The sequence below is a fragment of the Leuresthes tenuis genome, unplaced genomic scaffold (genome assembly GCF_036924035.1).
Source record: "Leuresthes tenuis unplaced genomic scaffold, fLeuTen1.0.hap1 SCAF_11, whole genome shotgun sequence".
NCBI lineage: Eukaryota > Metazoa > Chordata > Actinopteri > Atheriniformes > Atherinopsidae > Leuresthes > Leuresthes tenuis.
In genome coordinates, this window is record NW_027325365.1 from 23975315 (window position 1) to 23997799 (window position 22485).

Below are 22485 nucleotides of genomic sequence, written 5' to 3' on the forward strand. Positions count from 1 at the left end.
CCTGCAGAGATGAGCCTACTCGCTGCTTCAGCATCAGTTCTACCAAAGCTGGTGAGTTTTCAGCTAAATGAAGATCAAACAACAAACCTGAAGACTTTTGTCAGTGAAAAAAAAAAGATACTTTCATGTTCTATCTTGAAGAAAATATTGACTTTACCAAAAAATATTCACTTTACCGGTGAACTTCAGTCATTCAATCTGATTAGTTGAAGTTCCTGACCTTTCCAAATTGGTTCCATCTAGTAAACCATATCTAAAAAGAATGAGAGGCTGAACAATTCAGATTTACTGAACTATCACGTTGTTGGATAAAGTCGAGGTCACGCTGCAAGATTTTAAGTCTGACTGTCACGTCGCAGACAAATGGCTCACATCTGAGCTTGCTCAGCAGTCATCAGTCGCTTTGTATGAACAGTACAAAGATCTGATTTGTAAGGCTCACAGACGCGTCCCAGTCTATGACTGAATATATGAAAAAACTAATAAATTGGGATTATTTTGCAGTCGGACAAGGGCGAGTTGTTGTGCATGGAGCTACAGCTAATGAGAGTGCAAGCAACTCGGTCAGCAAATAGCATGAAAAGAAAATAGAGATCCAAGAAACGTGATGAGGAGGGTGGTGAAGAAGCTATGCTCCGCACAGGAAATGGAGCAGAATCCAGCTGAATATTCGTGAGAGCCCCCATGACTCTGATGATTCCAGTGTTTCATGTCACAACAGACTTAAGATGGAGCAGTCATCTCTGCAAGTTCTCTTCAACATCTTCTGTCAGCATGGTTACATGATGAATTGAGTCAAGCTATGATTAGAGTTCAATCTGGCCATTTAAGTGGACTATCGTTCTTGTATAAGAATACACGCATGGGAGCAGAATCAAGTAACTGACTGAAGTATGTCCAACAATGCAAAGCTGAGGAAGATTCTGCTGTTTCTCACTTTCTCCGTGGGAGATCGAGCGTGTACATTTAGCTGAATTCACAGAATGGTGACTTGTCTAATGACACTGTGGTTAGAAAAATTGGGATTTTATTAGAGCAGAGTGACAGTCTGGAAATGGGAGATGGGATTGGACTGTGATGGGACAGGTTCATTTCATCCTACCAGTTTCTGTTTTTCTAGCATCTTGAATATGCGCTCACTGACATTTATATATTATTATTTTTCTGCACATGAGCAGCTAGCGGTGGCAGAGTAAATGCTGCCACAATTTAGAAATATTTAAACTAAGGTATGGGATGTATTTTAAAAGTCCAGTTATGGCCTGACTAACACAATAATGTGTTTTTGTGTAGCTTCATGTAAATCATGATGTAAAGTTAATAATGAATGAGACTTGTCTGTGTGAGAGCTAGAACTACTTTATAAAGATCAGATGCGCCGGGTGTTCAGTCTGGCAAAACAGTTGCAGATTGGTTGACTGATTGTAGTGTGAACCCACTAGGACTTCGAATCACAAGAGAATTATTCGACGTAATGTGAACAATACAATGGCCTGTCAATGCTGAACACCTTCTAGCCTGTACTTGGCTCAACTAGGCACGGTATTCAGTTTCTTTTACTTGAGCCATGCACAACAGGTTCCCTTCTGTACCAGCCCAGTGCCTGTACTAAAATGACTGAAGGCCCTTTTTGCTTATGCCATTCTTGTCGGTCTTGACCACACAACATAAAGAAACAAAATCAGATCAGCCTTTGATTCTGACAAGAAAGCAACAAACGTTTGAGGAATAAAACATAGATTCTACATAATTGTTTAAATATGGTGGATTTGCTTCTTACCAATGCTAAACCAGCTTCCACAGAGAAACTTTCCCCAGCCAGATGTTTTGACCTGTGGTCAACCAGGAAGCCCTGCCTTTCTTCCCTCCATCCCCTTCCCCATCACTTCTTTCCCATTGCTGCTTAAGCTACTCACCCTCCTGCAGTGCAACGCCTTCTCCTTCTTCTCAGTTTTGTAGTTTCTCCGTGTCTCCTATTCTCTCCATTATAACACACACACACACACACACACACACACACACACAGAGCTCTGGATCCCTGCACAGAGGAAGAGGAGGGGAGTCGCTCCGCTGCACTGTGAATTCCACCTAACATCTGGAATCCATCTTCTCACTCCCTTCTTCTCCGTCGCTCTCTGCTGTAATGTAAATAGCCCTGTAATCAAACTTCTGCCCATAAACCTTACGTGCTGGGTGGTGTGTTTGTGAGACAGAAATCCTACACAGAACAAGCTGAGATCTCTTCTTCTTTCTCTCCATTTCAGCTCCCAGCTGAGGTTTATGGGGCGATAAAAACAAAAACACTTCTCTTCTACTCAACTTGTGAACTCACCTATCGCTTGTGTTTGTGTGAGCGCTAAAGCAACAGGAGGGCCACACACAATTTATTCAGTGTTTAACTGAATGATGATGACCTAAAGGCCTCAAAGTTAAATGAGTGCCAGGACACGATTGATGCGTCTCATTGCTGCCTTCTGAAGTGTCCTGGGGATGCTGAAAAAACTTCCTTTGTTGTTTTTGTTTAACAAGCTGAAGGAAGACAAGGGCAACCATTGCTCGCTATAATAAACTCTTATCTGCTCACAATCAGCCTGACCCAGGAGGAACATGAAGCTGCAATTAAAACTTTTTTCCAAAACAAACTAAATCTTTTCCTTCAGCATTAAAACTGCAGCCGATTCACAAGCCATCTGGGTTTGCCAACAACAATTAAAACCCTCTCCTCCTCCTCATCATCGTGTTTTTCTCAGTGCCCCATCGCACACTAAAGGTATGGTGACGTCACACTTCTGACCGGCCAACAGCTCAGAAGATGGAGGAAGTACACACACAGCGGACAAATGTAAGCAATCATCACCTGCCGCAGTTGCATCGGCTCGGTATCCAAATGACTTCAGCACAGACCCCGATATTCACTTAATGCACATCAAATTTTGGACCATATGTGGCGCAACCAAATGCTTCTCAATGTTCCACATCCCAAATAAACTAACAACAATGATCTAACTGTTTATCCAGTATGTTTCACCACTATGTTTGACATGACGTTATACCACTAGACTACAGTATAAGTCATTTCATACAAAGCTAAGGATTTATCCGGGGTTTAAAAGTGCATGTGCTTTAAAAATCTTTGTGTGATTAACTTTTTTCTCTGGTTGCAAGACAATTAGATGGTCTTTTGTTTTTGCATGTAAGTATTTGCTTTTACCACAGAGGCAGAAAGGGGGCAGTTTGTCACCTCTGATTGGCTCTACCACAGATTCCTTTAGAATGATGTATGTGCTTTTGAAACTGTGACCAGTAGACGACTACTTTAACTTAGTTTTAATTGTCCTTTTTTTTCCAACTTTTTTATTGTTTTGTTTAAATGCATGCTACAGAGCACTTCAGATTGTTATATTGAACTGTGCTATAGCCCTACTGAGACCCTATGTCTCTCTGAGATTACCTGTATAAATGAAGGTTAATTAAACAAATATGAAACAGGAATACATTTGCCTTGCCTTTCTATGATCTCCCAAAGAAACACATACCGGTAATTCAGGATAAAGAGAAGTACTGATAGTTTTTCGTAAGTCAAATGCCATGGTGCCCATTATACATATCCCCAACCCCGGCACAAAAAGCTCCAGCCTAGACCTTAGATCAGGAGTAGAGGTAACAATTAAACCACCTGTGATGGAAGACAGAATGAAAAATTTGGCATTAACTAATTGATCCACTAGTGATAAGCGCTAAAAGGCAGGTAGTACCAGAGGCGAATTGTGCTGTGTTTAAGGACAACATGAACGCACCACAGTAACCAACAACACTGTCTACTCAGCCGAGGCTGCAACAATGGCTTGATGTTTGTAAGTACGCACTGATGTGGGACGGATCCAACTTTGAATGACATGTGAATTACCAAATAACAGCATAAGGCCAACAAGGATATCTTTTTTTTTTGTCATTTAGCCACAACCGATACATGCTATAGGGCTAAAGAAACTTAAACTGACAAAAAAAGGCCAATTCTGTGCTAAGGACTGCTCTGAAGCTTACTGTGCAAAGGGAATTCTTCAATAGTGCTCAGCATAATGGACAGCTCTGCACACCCTTAATAACATACTGGGTGTGTTCAGTCAGAGGCTCCCTCAGCCCCACTACAACAATGAACTGAAAAGGAGGTCATTAATTCAGTTCAATATGTTGAACCTGGATGTTAGAAAGTCCCAGTTCACCCAACAACTGAAGTGGTTTTAATGCACAGTCGTACATTTGGAAAAGATTTTAAAAACAAAACAAGCAAAAATATTCTAACATTTATACTCTTATGAGTCCTAAAATGATTGATGCTTCATTTCCCACAATTTAGACTAAGAACAGTGCTTTTCATTAGTAAATACCCCTTGAGACACTGAAGACATACAAAAAGGATGAGCAGTGCTCAGCATGATTATACTGACCTTTATGTTAAAAGATTTTGATCTGTCCCTTTAATAACAGAGGAAGTGTTGGGTTTCTTTTATGCAACAGGCAAGAGGCTTTCTAAACTGATATGAAACTTTCAGGCTGCAATGGACACAAGTCTAAGTATACGAGGCTATTCAGGTAACAGCAACTTTGCATCATCATTGTAGCATTTCCTCGCTGACAGGACGAGAGCAGAACACCTCTGTTAGACCTCAGGGAGTTCGTTGTAGGACCTAGTGACGGATAACCTGATCAGCTCTGCAGTCAGGAAGGCCATGACAGTCGACAGGACACACACACAAACACATGAAGCTCCTCAGTCAGATTAACCGCACTGAAGCTCTAAAGCTCACATATCCTCGTTCAGTGCGATAACATCACCTCGATTTCTTCCCAGTGACGACTGAAACATCATCATCTACTGGGGTTTGAGAGGCTCTACAAAGTGTGCTTTGTTGTTATTCACTGTACAAAGAAACTGAGGTTTGTGCGGTCCTGCATCATCAGATCCCAGATCAGTGGAGTCTTTATTTCTGTCACACCGACAGACAGCACCAACTCTATTCTGAATCAGTCAGTGTCTCTGTTCAGGATTACAGTTGTTCTCACACTGTGAAAGATAACTGTTTAATCTGGACTGTCCTTGACCTGCCTTTACCAAACGCTGAGCTCACACAGACAAACTGTTACACTGAGGAATCAGAGTGTGTGTTGGTAGGATCTCACAGCTCTCACAGGGTTAAATGCATACATTTCCCTGTACATCACAATAAATCTGATCTTAATCTCTGACGGCATCACAGAGCCGTGAATTAGATAAAGTTGGGAAAAAAACACATTTTACAACTTTTTGAATATGACTGAGCCTCAGAAAGGAGGAAAACGGCAGAGTCTTGCTGGAAAAACCCTTTAAACTAGTCTTTAACAAAGCTACTCGTGGATGTAGATCTGAGAGTGAAATACATCTTAATAGCCCAAATCTGCACAGAGTAAGTCACAACAGGGAGCTAAACTGACCTCAGCCAGCTCTGCTTGGGTTGAATCATGACATGGAAGAAGCAATGTTTGTCTGGGAGAAAACTCCTTTACTTTGTTTGCAAACTTTTGTCTTTGTCAGCAACAAACTTAAAATCTTCCCTTATTTCTAACTAAGACTAATGGGACCGTTTTTAAAAGCGGATAAACATGCATCAGTTAAGATACACTAGTATAATCAATGGAAGAAAATGAGGATAAAACTCGCGTCAGGGCTTCGAAAACTAATTAGAACTAAATGTTGCCAGATTCATCATCCAAACAGCAACACACGTTTCCTCCCCCAACTTCAGCCCGTGCAACAGACAACAGCAAACGACTACAGCCCACTCTATCAATCGTATGTATCGATTGCCAATCAAACATCATCCACTGACCCATCTCGGAGTAACATAATGTTGAAATCGCTCTTAAACAGACAAGAAGCGGCTGAAAAGCTTCGAAACCCGGCCGAAAGAGTGGAGACTCACCGTGTATGCTGGTCTTCAAACGGTCTCAGAGTGAAGTCATCCCTCAGAGACTGGAACCAAGACATCAGCGATGTTAGTGCACTGATGATTGGATTATTTGTCTCAGTCCTGCGCTGGCGTCCTCTGCTCTGTGGTGCTGCGTTCAGGGGCGCCACGGAAAAGGAGATAGCTCAAAGAAATAAGCGGCCACAATCCGTGTATTTTTAAATATACGTTTGCGGGCCAGAGGACAGGCTTCAGACTTTGTTATCTATGCGCGCCAGACGGAATTTAAGGGCCTTTAATTGCATAAAAGTACCAAGTGATACCCTGACATTTTCACTAACACTCACATAAAGATATGATGATGCACTTGAAAAGAGAAAAGACCTAAGAGGCAAGGAAACTAGAAGAAGAAACGAAAAGGAATAAGTACGTAATTAAGTTTTTCGGGATTGTTTCCAGAGTGCTACATTTGGGTTTTAGTCACAAAACAACATAAAAAAAACAGAATATGATTTATAAATCCAATCATTATCACTTTTAATGACGACAACTCATAAACTCAGCCAGCGTTCAATTGTTGTCTTTTTGCCGCTTGATTTCAGGTAAGATTGGGTTTTCTTTAGAAAAAATGTTCAGATATTCAGCCAGCTTCGCTGGTTTTAACTGAGTCATTCTTCCAGTTAAGAAAACGCTTAAGGCTATTCAAAATGAGTCCTGAGCGTACCAACTAATACGGAACAAATCTGCAGGGTGGATTCTTTTTGCTTTGGAGTTAACGGTTTTACAGAGGACGCCTAAACGCACCTTAAGCACCGCCCACCTGACTTCTAATGAGATAAGAGACTGATGTCTCCTTCAAGAAGTCTCTTAGTGAACAGTTTATTCCTGTTTGAGCTCCGATTATCCAAAGTAGCGAAGAGAGAAACAGCTAAGACATCCCAACTACCACAAAAACATCTGCGGTCGTGACAGCTTCCTTGTTTGTTAGACTTGACTGGAGGAGGTGTGTAGGTGGATGTAGCTGACAACCTCTGGCGGGTACCAACTCTACCCAGTACTTAAGCACCCAAACTATGATGTGAGCACATTTCGGTTACATTTGATTTGATGGGATGTGGCATTTTTATTTTCAGTTCTGTGTGAAAATCTATTGAACCAGCGCTCATTTATTTATATTTAGCTTCCGAACAGTCAGACTTTCTTGTTATCTTTTAAAGTGGCCTCAAGCAATAGATCTCCAGGCTGATTGAAGGTTGGGGTTTTTTTGGACTATTTTCAGAGGAATGTGCTTGTTTGTTAAGCCCCTCAACACTGACCTGTGAATCACCGAAGTTTAACAAAGACACCTAACTCAAATGATGAGCCAGTGTTGTGCCTCCGTGTTTCAGACAACACAGCAAAGAAACCATTTAAAATTGTATCTTCAGACACTTTGTTACTAGCAGCCTGTCACAACGACACATCATTTGTTCCAATTTCTTTAGTTGCATCTATAAAAACACCAAAGATAACACAGTTTGGCTGACAATAAATAGTATTTTTGCAGCAACGAGGTGATTCCCAAAGAGCTGTTAGCTGAAAACTTGGCATATCTCAGCACGGTGTGCAGCGTGTCCTTAAAACATGTGAGGACACTGAAAAGAGGACAGAAGAAGAAGTGTGTCCTTAGCAAAGAGGAAAAACATCCAGCAAAGACCTGACACGGGACCTGAGAGAGCCAAACATATTATTCAGGCTGGAGATTTTCTTTGGTTTTGAAGGTTGAGTCACAGTAAGTCAATCTAAAATTAAGATTTAACGCTGACACCTAGTGTTGGAAATGTAAAACTTTAAGTCACTTGTGTTTGCAGGGCTGCCTCTTTGGAAAAGATTTCAGAAAACTACAGCCTGGATGGTGGTTTTGCCTCACACAGCTGCACCCATCTCAGGATTAAAAAAACAAATGAAGACAGCAGGACACCTCGCCTCATTCGTATAAAAATGGTACCTAATGAAGAGTTCACAGAGACAAACTGAGTAGGAAGCTGGTTTTAAAAAGCTTTATACACCATTTTTCCTCCTCAAGAGGTTCCTGAATCCAACATTTGTAGAAAAAAGGAAAAACGACTTAAATCGTCATCAACATTCTGGACACAGTAATACTGTGAACATGATTTAAACAAAGAAAAAAAAACACGTTAAAAAACTATAAAAGCTGGTGTGAGATGCACCGTGGATGAAACAACTAGTCTGTGCTCCATCCCTTCTGCTTTTTAACTCTAAAAACACACCATGAAACTGATTCCTGGGTGGAGAAACGGCCCCCTTCGCTACAGCCTCCCCGCCTCCTTGAACTTGGCGAGCAGCCCGTCGTCCGCCCTCAGGGGGAAGTGCAGCGTCCGGGTTTCATAGAAACGGGGGTCAGACTGGAGGTTTTGGATGACGTCCGAGAGGAGGTGGGCGCGCTCCACGCCGCAGCCCGGCGCCTCGTAGCCCAGCTTGGTGAAGTGGACGTGCAGGTGGTAGTAGGAGGGCTGGTAGTGCAGGTAGACTCTCAGCTTACTGGCTGGAAGGTTGTAGCGCTGAAGGATGGCGTCCTGAATCACAGAGACACAGGCGTTAGCATCCTTTTCTCAAACCAATGCAAAGTCGCTTTGTGCTCTTTTCCTTCCGACAGGAAGACGCAGGGATCGTTGCCACCTCACCTGTCCTTTCCGGAGGATGTTCTGCAGCAGTGGAAGGTGCTCTGACGTCAGGTCTCGAAGACTCTTGACGCCCTTCTGATGCGTTATTGAAATCAGGTATAAGTCATCTACCTGAAAGCGAAAGGAGAATACTGTGAGACTAGTTCGTGGCTAAAAACATGGCTTCCAGCAACTCTGGTGACTTTTAAAAGGGAAAGTTCAGAGTTTTTAGTTTTACGCTGAGGTGACTCTGCCTCTGTTTTTCTACCAAAACAGTACAGCGCAGAGCAAAAGTCCTGAGCCATGGGAAATGGTTGCTCCAATTTACCGAAAGACGTGCAAGCATAAATAGAAATACTTTAAATTAGGCAAAAACAGACTTTGGACGGTTCCAACAGTATTTGGTGGGAGCATCTTTACTTTCTGAGCCCTTTTAGACAAGGTTTCTTGTCATTTCTTTAACTCCCTCCGATTCCAGGAAAATTTCCCTAAAATTCATATCCATGGGACACCCAGATGAATTGGAGTTTTTCCAGAACTACATGGCAATAAATGCTTGATTTTGATATCTTTTGAAAGCAAACAGTCACTCTGGAAGCTACTGGAAAAATCTTTTTTTTTGTTAGTCAAAATGCACAAAAATGCACGTTTTAGTGCCGTGGACACAACCAGGGAGCTCCTTAAGGCTCATGTGAGGTTTCTTAGAATGTTTACATGCCTTCCAAACTCAAAAGAAGGGAATACGTCAAAGGCTAACACAACAGCAACCTTTGGGAAAATATCGAAGAACGAATTTCTTTAAATCAAAGTTTCACTGATTTGGATTGTTGGGACGGTTGTTAAAGGTGGTCCAACTCATCCCAACATATCAGACCAAACTGAAATCCAGGAAACCTCAGAATAAGGTGCTGTGGCTGTGAACAACAAAGAAACCTCAGTGAATGCTTTGACTGCATTAGCTGAGAGGTGCTGAGGGAAGGCGCTTTAGACTCAGCATGTACCACAGACTACATAAACTTGTGTTGAGTCTATCAGCTAAAGTGTATCCAAACAATAAATACCACACAACCAAAGACAGGCATTAAACACTAAATAATCGGAATTGGGCTTTAAAAAACAAGGACGGGATGGAGTGGAATAAGAGACAAGGAGCTGAGGGAGAAGATGTGAGGCAAAGGAGGCACACGGGAGACACCTGGAGGAACGGTTTAACCCCAGGAAAACACAACACAACACGCATCTACATCCTGAAGACCTACAGTGAGGAGCGAGCCCCTGTATGGCCGCCCATATTCCAGCAGTCATTAGACACATGTACCGCCCCGTCAGGCTGGAAAAATGTCACACATGGTTCCAGTCCCAGAGAAAACGTGTCCAAGAGAGTGCTATATCGTCCTGTAGCTCTAACCTCAGTGCTGAGGAAATCACTTGAAAAAAAAGATCGTCAGACTCATTGGTTCGCCCGTACGGGGGGGGGCGGAGCACCGATGATGCGGTTGTGATGCTCATCCACCTCGTCTCCAAACATTTGGACACAAGTGCCAGAGGGCTGTTCGTAGCCTTTTCTTTTCTTCTGCGTTCAACGCAATCGACGCAGACTTACTTCCCTCCAAAATGCACGAGTTGGACATTTATCCACATGTACCAGCACATGCTCCCCCACCCCGGTTACAACCAGCAGTGGAGTTCCACAGGGAGGTGGTGTTATCAGCGCACCTGACCAGCATCTCGTCAAACGCTCCGATGATACAGCCACAACTTACACCAGCTCCTGCAATGTGTGTGTGTGTGTGTGGGCAGCGCCTTTCACGGTCACATCATGTGTATTATATCTATAACAGTCCAGCAAAGGATTTATTTCTGAGGACACCAAGATCTTTTGGCGCTAGCAGCTAGATCCTCCACAGATTCTTCTGCACCACCATAAGTGTTCTGCAGTACGGGGGTGCAGTCTGGCTCTGTGGGCTCTCTTAAAGTCCAGGATGTTGAAACAGCTGAAACATCTGTTCCAACACAGTGGATCAACCTGTGGAGAGCTGTTCCTTTTCCGCCTGGTCGTATCATACACACCCCTCACATATCCTCTATGAGGAGTATCAGCACCTACCATCAGGTTGCCCCTTCTGCCAGAGGAATGAATATAAACACATTTATTCCACTCTCCATTGCACAACTCAACCTTTCTATTTGTAGGCTCTTGATGGATTTGATGAGTGTGCACTTTTAAAGGTGTTCTTATGGATTTTATGTTGATGCAGACTTTTTTTTCTGGTTGAGCTGTTACTTTCTAATGGAATGTCTCTCGTGATTGTTGATATGGTGCTGCAGTGCAATTGTCTGTGCAAATGGACAATAAGGTCTTATCTTATCTTATATCCATTGTCTGAGTATGAAGCTAAATTCTTTCATACAAAAGTGCCCTTTGTCTTTTAAGGGGCAAAGTAGTCTTCAGGAATAGTTCTGCAGGCCTCTTGAAGGACATCCCAAAGCTCTTCTTGGGTTTTGTTCCGTTCTCTGTCAAGATGATTCCACACTGCTTCGATAATGTCTTTACTGACTTTACTAGAGACAAGGTTCTGTAGTTCATCACACTAAAAACCAGACCACAGCACCGGTTAACGAGTGCTCAGATACCAAGCATAATCAGAAGAAACTGTTTCTCCCACTATGTAAAAGCTGGCAGGGGAACATTACATTGCTCTGATAGCGAGATCACGCCTTTAGGGAGGGAGTTATACTGTATGGTCGTTTCCAGTCTACAGCCGTGTACTTTTAGCACATAACTAGTCAGGAGGGAAACCAACAATGGACTCCCAGCAGTCAGTTTTTGTGGTCTTTTACCTGTTTTTGGTCCCACTTTAAATCAGGGAGAAGGACAAATCCAACCTCTGGGTCAGGATCTTCAAAAACTATCCTCTGAGCCTCTGCCTTCTTCTCCAGGATGTTGTATACCCACTGGTGGGAGAAAACGAAGACAAAGGTTTATGATGTGCATTCCAAACTGGACACCATAACAGAGGAGCTGATTTCAGTCATTCGACCTGCAGACTTAAGCTCTGCTTCTCAATATAGGGTAGAGTGATGGACCGATAGTCTTCCCCCGTCTCCTCCACCAGGAAACTCTCCTGCCTCTGGTGTTTCTTTACGTGCTTCTCTGTGGCTGGGTACACTACTGTGGTCTTAATCTCTGCAAAACAAAACAGAACACAAATACGCAGGTTATCTTGCTTTCCTCTGGTTCAATAAAGTGGCTGCCAGATATTCAATAAAAAAGCAACCCCCTAGTTTTTCCCCTATATGATCATACCATTGAGGTGAGGAGGGGCCTGAAGGCGATAGCTGCTGTAGATATCGTTTTTCATCTCCAGCTTCAGTGTGGAACCCCTGAGAAGCTCAGTGAGGGTCTCCTCTCTGAACGGAGTCTTCTCCAGGACCACCACAGCATCCTGATCAGCTATCTGAACGCGAACGCATGTTCAATAGTTCAATTTCTGCTTGGCTTACCAGAGCAAATACATAACTGCACACGAGTCCCTCCACAGTATCTTTAAATTCAACCTAAATATTAAACCAATGGAGTACAGACTCTTATTTTGAAATATAAAACGGGTAGTTGATATTGTGTCTTCCCCTTACGAATTACTCACTTTCAATGAATTTGACTATACAAATCTTTCATTCTCCCAATAAACTGATTTCCTAACTCATGCGTTCAGAGACAATTAGCTTAATGCCGTGTGTAAACAATGTTCGTTTAGCTAGCTTAAACGAAGAATACCTCTCCGTGGATAAACATGATTTTCTCCCGGGCAGAATCACTCAAGACGCTGGATGTTTTAAATCCAGCCAAGATATTTTCACACTGAGATTCTTTCCCATCTTCTTGTCCTTTCTCGTGATCCGTTTTTGTCCTCTTTGTTTCCTGGGAAAAGGCATCGCTTTCAGCGCTGATAGCTTCACGTTTAGCCGCCGCGTTCGCCATGTCCGTGTTAGCCGCTTCGGTGACAAAAGATCGTCTATGTTGCAGTAATATCTCACTCAACATCGTATTCAAAGAAACTCATCAAATTTGGTCCCAAATGAGCATCTCCGTTGGTTTTGAAAGTATCTTCTCCTAATAAACGGTTTAGTCTAAATCGTTTAAACTATTTTTTAAAAGAATAAAGTTGCTCAACATGTTCCTGTACGTTTCTTGTACATTATTGATTTCTTGTTGAGCTGGTATCAAGAGAGAAATTCTAAAGAATAATAAAACTTGGCTGTTGAGAATATTATCATTATTATAAACATTTTGTTGTTATATGCTGAATTCGTCTCATTGCAAAGAGGAAGACAGGTAGTTACATTGCTTCCTTAACGAAAGCCAGCTCCGCGCAGAGGGAGACCTCATCATTTCCCATCTCTGCAGAATGTGAAGTTAGATAATTATCAGAATCAAACTATGTAACCCTGGGAAAGTTTTAAAAATAAAAACTGTATCTGGTACCAACATCAACTTACATTTGGCATTTTACTGCCCATGATGTGCTGCTGTGCTTTCAAGATTGATTTTATTTTCTAATCTGCTTTATGACTTTTACTACGTAAATTGATTTAACTACTTGAATTGATTTAACTCCGCAAAGACAAACAATGTGTTGTGAGAGCACTGGTAGTTGTGATTTTATTTAGAGACAAAAAGTCCACAGATGTTCTATGTGTTTACGATCAGGGATATGTGTAGAGAGATATGAGAAAATTTCCTGATTTCAATTATTTCTTAGTTTAACAGACCTGGTAGTAAATGACTGCGCATTGATACAATCAACCCCTCATGGCGGAGCGACTGCTGAATGGACCAATGAAAACACAGCAGTCTGGTGACTCGTTAACAGGAAGTTATTTAAACACCACGGACGACACATTTGATTGTATTGACACCGAACTGTGTTCAGGTGATTTGTTCTGTAGGAGGATAGCACCGGTATAGCGTCTGTTGTCGTTTTCGCGAAACAAGAATGTACGAAGTTGACCGCAGATGGTTTTTCCTGCTGCTCCTTCGTACTCTGACACTTGCTGTTGATGCGACCAGAGGTAAACTGTTTTGTACTCGAGTGGCTGAAGGTAAACGTCGCTTCTGTAATGAGTTAATTCATTCTACCTTTGCCTTGTGTTATGTGAAAGATTTCGGTCGGGCTGTAACTTCGTTATCTGACATTAACGTTAATGGGTGCTTATTAAGGGGCTCGTGTTAGAGTAAGCTGTTAATTTAATTAACTCGTGTGGTGTTTTGTTTGTGTGTTCGACATGAAGGTGAAGTTGTTTTGTTTTTATCTTTCAGGCTCATTGTACTTGCATTTTTCTAATATTAAGCTCCCGGACTTTCAAACTCTCCAACTCTGCCTGCTGTTTCATATTTTGCGTGTAAACGTGACTTGTCTGTTTTCAGAGAGGAAAAACGTCCTTTTCATCGTGGCGGATGATTTGCGGACGTCCCTGGGTTGCTATGGAGACACGCTGGTTAAATCACCGAACATTGACCAGCTGGCGTCCAAAAGCAAAGTGTTTCTCAATGCGTACGCTCAGGTCAGCGAGTTTTACTTGTTATTAGCGACTGTCAAAGCGGTGAGGTTACTTGGAAGAAACTGAAACGTTTCAACATGCATTTGTCTCCGGTCAGCAAGCAGTGTGCGCTCCCAGTCGTACGTCCATGTTAACTAGTCGCAGACCAGACACGACCAGGGTCTATGACTTCAAATCCTACTGGAGAGTCCATTCTGGGAACTACACGACTCTGCCACAGTACTTTAAATCTAAAGGGTACTTCACCATGTCGGTTGGCAAGGTATTTCATCCAGGTAAGATAACATTTATTCTTTTGGAGCAAATTGAATAAAGAACTGTTTACAGCTAGTTGATGATGAGCCTGAGAGGAACGCAACCTCCCCTTATATGTTCTCTTCATGAGTGTAGCTGTAACAACAGACTTTCTTTCTGTAGGAATTGCCTCTAACCACACTGATGACTACCCCTACAGCTGGACCATTCCTGCCTACCACCCAGCTTCATTTAGATTTGAGAAACAGAAGGTATGAACAAACACACACACATATGTGGTATGATTTATTTAGACTCTGGTTCAAAATGAATTATTTCAATGCAGAACTGAGCTTTATCCAACTGAGTTTATGCCGACTGTTATTGGCTCTAAATGATCATAAACGGCAGAGCTCAAGTCTGTTTACATTTATCACACATCGGATAAAAGAATGTTTTATTACCGTAAAACATTCTCCGGTGGTGCAGAACTCATTGCAAGGTTTGTTGGCTTGTGCTCGAGCCTGTTTCCTCCTGGATGCTTACAGGATTAACTTGGTGCGACACTCCACTTCAGGAAAGAACATGTCTCAATGTTGAGAAAGTGAGCGCTATATGTTGATCAGCTAAAAATGGCCTCTTTCAGCTCAAAATTCGCATGAAATGCGAACACTGTTCATGAAGGTGCTCATTTGAACGTGTTCCTGCACATCACTGACACCAGCATAGACAGCACCTCACTCTTTAAGAGAGAGAGAGAGAAACCATCTCAGACGAATGTTTGAGCCCAGCAGAGGTGTTCTGCCTTCAACATGTGCAAGTGCACAAGACTCTAGTGAGGTCTGCATGACATAACTGTCAGAGGTGGACTACCATGTACTTGATTTCCAACAGGCGCACTATTTTAACTCTATTAGCTGTTATTTTCCAAAGTAAAATGTGTCACCATCATTATCGGAGCCATTATAAATCTGAGATTGTAAGGCAGATTGCAGCTCTCTGGCATCGTTAACGTAACAGCTATAACAATGTTTCATAATGGGGTATGAAAACATGACTCTGAAAGAAAGGGTGTTTGATAGTGGTATAATTCTGTTTTCTAAAGCTTAATAAGGAATTGAACCACTAAATTGTCCAGCCTGTAAATTTACTGTTTTGATTCCCCCGTTTGATTCTTAGTGCTGTTTTCACCTGTGGAAGGCAGCTGTTTTGAGCAAGCAAGCACTAAAACTCCTTGTAGTAGACCCTCGGCACCAAATAGCAGCTTTGTAACCAGAAACTCTGTCTCTGGTAGAGAAGATAACCTAGCCAAAAAACAGGGTGAGATGAGAATGACTGTTGGTCTAACCCAGTGTTTCTTAATTCCAGTCCTCATGACCCACTGCCCTGCCCTGGGTCATGAGGACCGGAATTGAGAAACGCTGGTCTAACCAGAAAGCGGCTGTTTGCAAAATTAATGACATGTCAAATCTTGGCAGGAACTGTGTGAAGACATGACTTCTCATACTTTGTAATGAACACGCTGTTTCCAGATGTGTAAAGGAGAGGACGGTAAACTCCATGCCAACTTGCTATGTGCAGTGAACGTGACGGAGCAGCCAGGGGGAACCCTCCCTGATCTGGAGAGCACAGACGAGGCAGTGAGGCTATTGAAGAGTCGGGCCAATGATGACGCTCCTTTCTTCCTGGCTGTGGGCTTTCATAAACCACACATACCGTTCAGGATTCCACAGGTAAGCGAGTTCATGTCAGAATTTCTGTTCATCTATAAATACAATTCCAAAAAAAGTTAGGATGCTGTGTAAAATGTAAACAAACATGGAATGTAGAGATTTGCAAAGCTCCTAAAACATTTAATTTAAATTTAGTAAACATCAAATTTGAATATTTCATGAAAGATATTCGCTCTTCTTGAATTTGACAACAGCAAGACATTTCAAAGTTTGGTGACAAAAGGCTGGAAAAGTAAGTGGCGCTACAAAGAAACAGCTGGAGGAACCAGTTCCAACTAATTAGGTTAATTTGCAACAGGTCCATAATGTGGCTGGGTATAAAAATAGCACCTTAGAGAGACAGAGGCTCTCACAAGTAAAGATGGGCATTTTCCATACCGGTTTCACCCTATTCAGAGTTGTGGAGGGGCTGGAGCCTAACTCGGTTGCCACTAGGCAAAAGGCAGGGTACATCTTCAACAGGTCAGCCCTGTAACACTGATGGTATGGGGGTACAGCAGCTCCAATCCTAAATCGGACAATATTCCTCCCCTAAAAGTCCAGCTCCTGCTGTCTGCGGTTTTCACCAGAATTTAAGAATGAGTTCGCTTTGATTGATAAATTGTTTCTACAGATTGTAAAGTGTTGGCAGCAGGTCAGAAGAGCAGAGATTTGCCAACAAGCTGTCAGATACATTTTTATATACTTTTTCCATCTCAGCAGATTCTGAAACGTTTACTGAATTCATGTGTTCACATCAAACCTGTTTGGAGTTATTTTCAGCAGCTGGAAATAGCTGATGTGGTGAGATGTGAGGAAGGTCCGTTTACAGGAACAGGCGTCTCAATGCTTTTTGAGTGTAAAAAAACAACTGCTGTGCACTCGGTAAACTGTCTCTACTTCCCAGTTTACTACTTTTCATTAAACTGAATGGAAATGTGCAACATTTTGAGTTCGACAGTCCTTTACGGACTACTGGGAGGAAGCTCTGGTTAGCAGCTGTTGCCCCACACATCTAATGTGAGCTCTATGACTTGACAATGCTGTGAAATGAGGTAACTGGGTGAGTCTCAGTGCTCAGTCACATTGTTATTGCATTAGCTTTTGTTTTCAGGCAGACGCTAATATTCCTATTTGAATCACAAATCTGATGATAAGATAATGGTCACTGTTCATAAATCATTTGACTCTTTTGCAAGTTTTTTTTTTAAAGGATTTATGCACAGGCAACACATGTTGGTAAAGCCTACCCATAGTCTGCAAACGCCTAATTTCTCATGGTCTCTTCTAAAATGTATGCAGTAAATTGTTCTGGTGGAATTTGAATAATTCACTTCACACAGACGCATTCATTCTCTGAGAGATGCATTATATGCAATTCATTTAGTGAATGTTGGCACTAATACAGCAGAGCATGTGGAGTGGGAAAAGTAAAAGTTATTGTCCCGTACCAAGCAGTTTTTATTAACGGCGTCACTTTTGGACAAAGAGTCTTTAACTAGAACACTCACAAAGGATTCGTAAACGAGGATGGGTGGATGAGGATGGTTTTAACATGGACAAAGTGTGTGAAGGCAACAAACATGGAGTATTTAGAGGTTACTGGGAACCAGTGGACAGCAATAGCAGTGGTGCTTTAAAAACTCCTAGTTTAGATTTAATGGGGAAAGCCCAAAACAACAGCCATTACATGGGTGGTTGAGATGCAAGCTGTTGGTGTTAAATGCTGAAACAGATGCCAGGAAGTGATGACTCTGAAAATAAGAACAGAGTTGTACAGCTAAGACAATCCAGACTCTTTTCATGTGTTGTTGGAATGACCTACTGAGCGCTACCAGAACAGGGGCGTCCCGTCTACCTTCAAGAAACTCTTGAAAACCCAGCTCTTCACAGAGCACCTCCTATCCTAGCACTTACCCTGTACTTCCCTACCTCCTCTATCTCTGCACTTGATCTTTCTGCACTTCTCTCTATACCTGCACCCTATCTCTACTCTGTCACCTCTGACAGAGTCGGACTCGTGGGTTCCTTCTCGGTAGTTTATTGTTAGCTTTTTATATAGCTTGTTATGTCTTCATTTGTAAGTCGCTTTGGATAAAAGCGTCTGCTAAATGCATAAACATACAGCTGGAGTTGGGACAAAGCTCAGTATGCTTTGAAATAAGTAGTTTGCATATTCACTAAATCAAGTTTTCATTCTTAATACTGCTTAAAACTTTTATTTGGGGAACTTGGCCAATCGTGTGACTAATTGTAACATCACCTTCCACCCGTTTTTTCTTTTCTTTTGCTTTGTGTGCGTGTCTTTAGCTTTTTATAGCACTTTGAAGGGCGTTGTTTTTATTTTACAGGAGTACCTGAGCTTATATCCCCTTGATGATATGACTCTGGCCCCTGACCCGGATGTCCCCCAACTCCTTCCACCTGTGGCCTACAACCCCTGGACGGACGTGAGAAAGAGGGACGATGTCCAAAAACTCAACGTTAGCTTCCCCTATGGCCCAATTCCCAAAGACTTCCAGGTGTGACGCGGCTGTCCTTTTAAACCTCTCTCATGTGACGTTCATTCTCTCTGAAATGAATGATGCTTCATCCCATGTCTTCCAGCTGCGTATCCGTCAGCATTACTACGCCGCTGTGTCTTACTTGGATGCTCAAGTTGGGAGGCTGCTCACCGCGGTTGACAATCTGGGACTGGCTGACAGCACTTTGATTGTGTTCACCTCTGATCACGGTTGGTTAACGGTGTTCTCTTCATAGCAATTAGGAGAATACATCTCTAAAATCTCAATCATGAGGTTCTATGTGCACATGGCTTTGCAGTTCTTGTCGTTGACCACCAGATGGCAGTGCTGTTACAGCAAAGTTTTCCTGTGCTCTAAAACTGCAGCTCTTTGTCTGCAGTTCCTCCCTATTTGAAAACAGTGCATCTTGGAAACTGTTTTAAATGTGTCCTTCATGGGAAGATGTTGAACTGAACACTGTGATTCCTTTATTACAAGTTTTCAAATGTAAAATGTATTCCCTACATTTAAAACATTTGACTCATCAGTACCTTTTTGGTCTTCCTTGGTGTTTTTGAACTAACATCTTTTATCACTTGTTTTTGTAATCCATGTTGGCACAGGTTGGTCTCTAGGTGAACACGGCGAATGGGCCAAATACTCTAATTTTGACGTGGCAACACGCGTCCCCCTCATCATGTTCATTCCTGGTGTCAAAGCAGACCTTAACTGGCCGAGAGAGTCAAATTTCCCTTTTATTGATGTTTTAAGAAGATCGCATCACGGCTTCATGAGTAAGGCCTCTCTGCTAAATGCTAATTAGTACAAAGAGAACTAAAATTCTATTAAATTTTTTTAGGGCAGTAAGTCTTTCCTGAACCTTGTTAAACATTTACTATTATGACGGCTTAACTTTAATGAAGTCTTTGTGTTTGAGCTGTAGTGGAAAATATTTTGACTGAGGATAGCTTTTAATTAACATACAAATGATGTGATGGCAGTTAAATCTAAGTACATTAAACATGTCGTGGATATCATGACTGCCTTTTCTCTCAATGGCTAAATAAAACTCAAACTATACGACCCTCTCACTCTTAGATGCCAAAGTTATAAGGAACATGGTGGAGCTGGTGGACATATTTCCTACTGTGTCCTTCCTGGCCGGCCTCAAAGAACCAGTGCCCTGTCCTGAAGCTTCTTTCCAGGTATTGATAGAATTTTTAAATCCTTGTTGACATTTGTAGCTTCGATGGAAATGTTTCAGCCGGAAAAGTTTTTTTTTTTTGTTTTTTTTTCTTCAGATTTCAGCCTATGGAGTCTACTGAGTTGGTTCTGACATGTGATTTGGGTGTGTTTTTAAGTCAAATGTCATAGAAGATCAGAAAAAGCTACCTCATTGTCCTCTAAAGTAAGGTTGCACAGGATCAGGCGTGCGCACGGTGTCATACGCGAGGCCGCAGGACTTCCTCGCTGCCATGTTGATGGCTCAGATTGCGGAGCGACACTGAATGGGTGCCAGTGCAGCTGCCACACTACCATCGTAGACACATTGACTATAATTTCCATAAAATCTAATATTATTTCTGATCTCAATTAAAATTGACATCCACAACATTTAGCTGTATTCCCTTTACAACAAACATCAAAACAGCTTATTACAGTAATTGCGGTTAATTGAGGCTCAAAGTAGAGCTGCGTTTCTGTGGAGCCTCAGAGCTGCTCGCACTGCTGCAGATTCAGCCTCTGGTATACATTTTAGTCTCAGTAACTAGTGAAACAAAGCTTGTTACTTAAAAGCTTTGAAGAACAAATGAGATTCCTAAGCAAGCACATTGTAAATTACTCTCCATATTGGACGATTGTAATTGGCTTCATTTGAACACCACCTGCTTCGGAGCCTTCTCGTTCACATCGAGCAGAACAGATATTTGCCGTTTCAGGTGCCCTGCGCCGTCAGCTGAAACAGCATTACATTAACATGGCCACGCAAAAGGAATGGAGAAGCAAGCGCTCTGTAAAGGGACCCAAACAAACCGGTTGCTAATGCGATCCAGCTGACTCTGACATGCGTTTCCTTCACTTTGTCTGCTTTCTTGCTTTCAGGTGAAGTTGTGTACAGAAGGAAAGAACCTGGTTGACAGATTTCGACATGGCGAAAAAGGAAAGGTTGCAGAAATCCTAGCTTTTAGCCAATACCCTCGACCTGCTGATACCCCACAGGTAGCGTTTTCCAAAAGGCAAAAAAGTAAGATTTAATCATTGTTTCGTATCGCTCAGAAGACGGCGCCAGAGTGTGAGGCAGGCATGCTTTTATAACAACAAAGCCGGTACTTTCAGTAAGATGATTATGAACTTAGGTCCAGCATTACACACGTGCCGCTCTTGTGCCAGAGTTGCCACCCTTCAAGCATGCAGATCTGACAGCTGTGCAGAGAGATGTCCGCAGTTTAAAGATGAATTATAGCTCCAAGTTCTTGTTTTAGGTGAACTCTGACCTCCCTGATCTTAAAGACATAACTGTGATGGGTTACTCCCTGCGCTGCTGGGATTACAGATACACACTGTGGCTGGGCTTCAACCCCAACACCTTTCAGGTAGGCGTCTGGCATGCAGGGCTTTCTCTTATCTGCCTGTCTGTTATTCCTCTGTGTGATTGTGTTAGGTTCTGCCTGGGGAGTTGCGCATGATAGATCCATCTGTCTTGTGTCACATGATATGTTGGAGGCATTTTCATTTCCATGACAGAAACGGATCACCCAGGCCTGACTCATCCAGCCTTCTCTTCACCTAGGTGAATGTATCAGACATCCATGCTGGAGAGCTCTACATGTTACCCGACGACCCGGGTCAGGACACCAACATCTACAGTGAGTTGGACCACAGTGTGGTGATGAGGAAGATGGACAGCCTTCCTCATGTAAGTCTCAGTGTGTTTTAGAGCCCCCCCCCCCTCAGTTTCTCCTTCATCTACTGATTTACCTTCTTGTTTACTTGTTGGCTGTCATCCAGAATGTGAGCCTGCAGATGAGACTGAAGTTCCAGTTTCACTACCTCACAGCAGGGATGAAGACGAGCGGAGCGAGGGTGTGACGACGAGAATGAAACGCAACAGATGGAGATGAGAACAAAAGGAAGACGGGTGGACGAAAGGGAACAAAAGATTTTATGCGTCAATATAATTGATGCATGTTCAGTATTTTGTGGTATCCATATTTATTGTTCAAACTTGGTGCTTCAGACTGTTTTATCTTGAGTACAAGTGAATTAAAGAAAAAAAATCAAATATGTGTGTCAATGTTCTATCAGCACTGTTCTAATCTCCTCCAGCAGCTCATCACTGCACTCTAATCAGGAAGATGAATCCAGCAGCCTTTCAGAGTAGTTTAGCATAAAAGCTTAAAGTATGGTGGGGAAATGCTCTGTTCTAAGTTGAATACAGCAACTATTAAAGGTTACTTGGCTTATGCCGTATGTTTTCCTCTGTACAACAAGACGAATGTATACGTGGTGAGTTTATATACTTAGAATGTGCTGCACAAACGAAACATGTCAATGTGCAAATTCAGTTGTTGGTAGGGAAAGAACTGAGTTTATATTTTCCACTCCTTTCCAGCTGGCTTGCTTATATTTAGCATGCAGACATTAGTGGCCCCAGTTATTAGGAAGCATTACATTTTGATGATCAGCCTCAACTTCATCAAAAACTATCTGAACATTTTTCTTTTCGAAAACCTGTGGAGCTCCGCTGTCATCTCATTAAACCTAAAGGCTTCAAGGGAGCCTTTAGGTTTAGTCTTTTACTTTGAACTGCAACAGTTAATTGGAACTTGCAGTATTGTACTGTAGTGCTACGTTTCATGACATT

At 42.3% G+C, this 22485-nt stretch overlaps 3 protein-coding genes across 5 annotated transcripts in view; 1 reads left to right on the top strand and 2 right to left on the bottom strand.

Moving 5' to 3' along the window:
* Nucleotides 1-6083, bottom strand: part of LOC140318405 (uncharacterized) — a 45649-nt gene extending 39566 nt beyond the window's left edge. For both annotated transcript variants that reach the window (XM_072396217.1, XM_072396216.1), the window contains exon 1: nt 5961-6083. In XM_072396217.1, the coding sequence (XP_072252318.1) occupies nt 5961-6025 (65 nt within the window). In that variant the 5' untranslated portion in view covers nt 6026-6083. The remainder of the gene's footprint in view (nt 1-5960) is intronic.
* Nucleotides 6084-7970: 1887 nt separating this feature from the next.
* dcps (decapping enzyme, scavenger) lies at nt 7971-12624 on the bottom strand. Its single transcript, XM_072396209.1, has 6 exons — nt 12387-12624; nt 11916-12066; nt 11650-11795; nt 11450-11563; nt 8630-8740; nt 7971-8521 (listed from the first exon to the last, which is right to left on the bottom strand). Exons 1-6 carry the CDS (start codon nt 12588-12590, stop codon nt 8255-8257), a joined length of 993 nt encoding a protein of 330 aa, XP_072252310.1. The 5' UTR covers nt 12591-12624; the 3' UTR covers nt 7971-8254.
* Nucleotides 12625-13466: 842 nt separating this feature from the next.
* ids (iduronate 2-sulfatase) lies at nt 13467-21900 on the top strand. Of its 2 annotated transcripts, none has more exons than XM_072396210.1 (13): nt 13467-13711; nt 14037-14173; nt 14268-14445; nt 14588-14676; nt 15937-16137; nt 18468-18638; nt 18724-18850; nt 19244-19414; nt 19719-19825; nt 20724-20840; nt 21104-21214; nt 21412-21537; nt 21630-21900. In XM_072396210.1, exons 1-13 carry the CDS (start codon nt 13606-13608, stop codon nt 21708-21710), a joined length of 1722 nt encoding a protein of 573 aa, XP_072252311.1. In that variant the 5' UTR covers nt 13467-13605; the 3' UTR covers nt 21711-21900. The 2 variants fall into 2 exon arrangements, with proteins under 2 accessions (XP_072252311.1, XP_072252312.1); XM_072396211.1 differs by having other exon boundaries at nt 13467-13681.
* The last annotated feature ends 585 nt before the right edge of the window (nt 21901-22485 follow it).

Coding starts and splice junctions, on each gene's coding strand:
- dcps (XM_072396209.1), bottom strand. CDS start 12,590: ATGGCGAACGCGGCGGCTAAACGTGAAGCTATCAGCGCTGAAAGCGAT. Junction 12,067..12,386: donor TCATGTTTATCCACGGAGAG/GTATTCTTCGTT, acceptor GTTCGCGTTCAG/ATAGCTGATCAGGATGCTGT. Junction 11,796..11,915: donor GGCCCCTCCTCACCTCAATG/GTATGATCATAT, acceptor TTTGTTTTGCAG/AGATTAAGACCACAGTAGTG.
- ids (XM_072396210.1), top strand. CDS start 13,606: ATGTACGAAGTTGACCGCAGATGGTTTTTCCTGCTGCTCCTTCGTACT. Junction 18,639..18,723: donor CAATTCCCAAAGACTTCCAG/GTGTGACGCGGC, acceptor CATGTCTTCCAG/CTGCGTATCCGTCAGCATTA. Junction 18,851..19,243: donor TGTGTTCACCTCTGATCACG/GTTGGTTAACGG, acceptor ATGTTGGCACAG/GTTGGTCTCTAGGTGAACAC.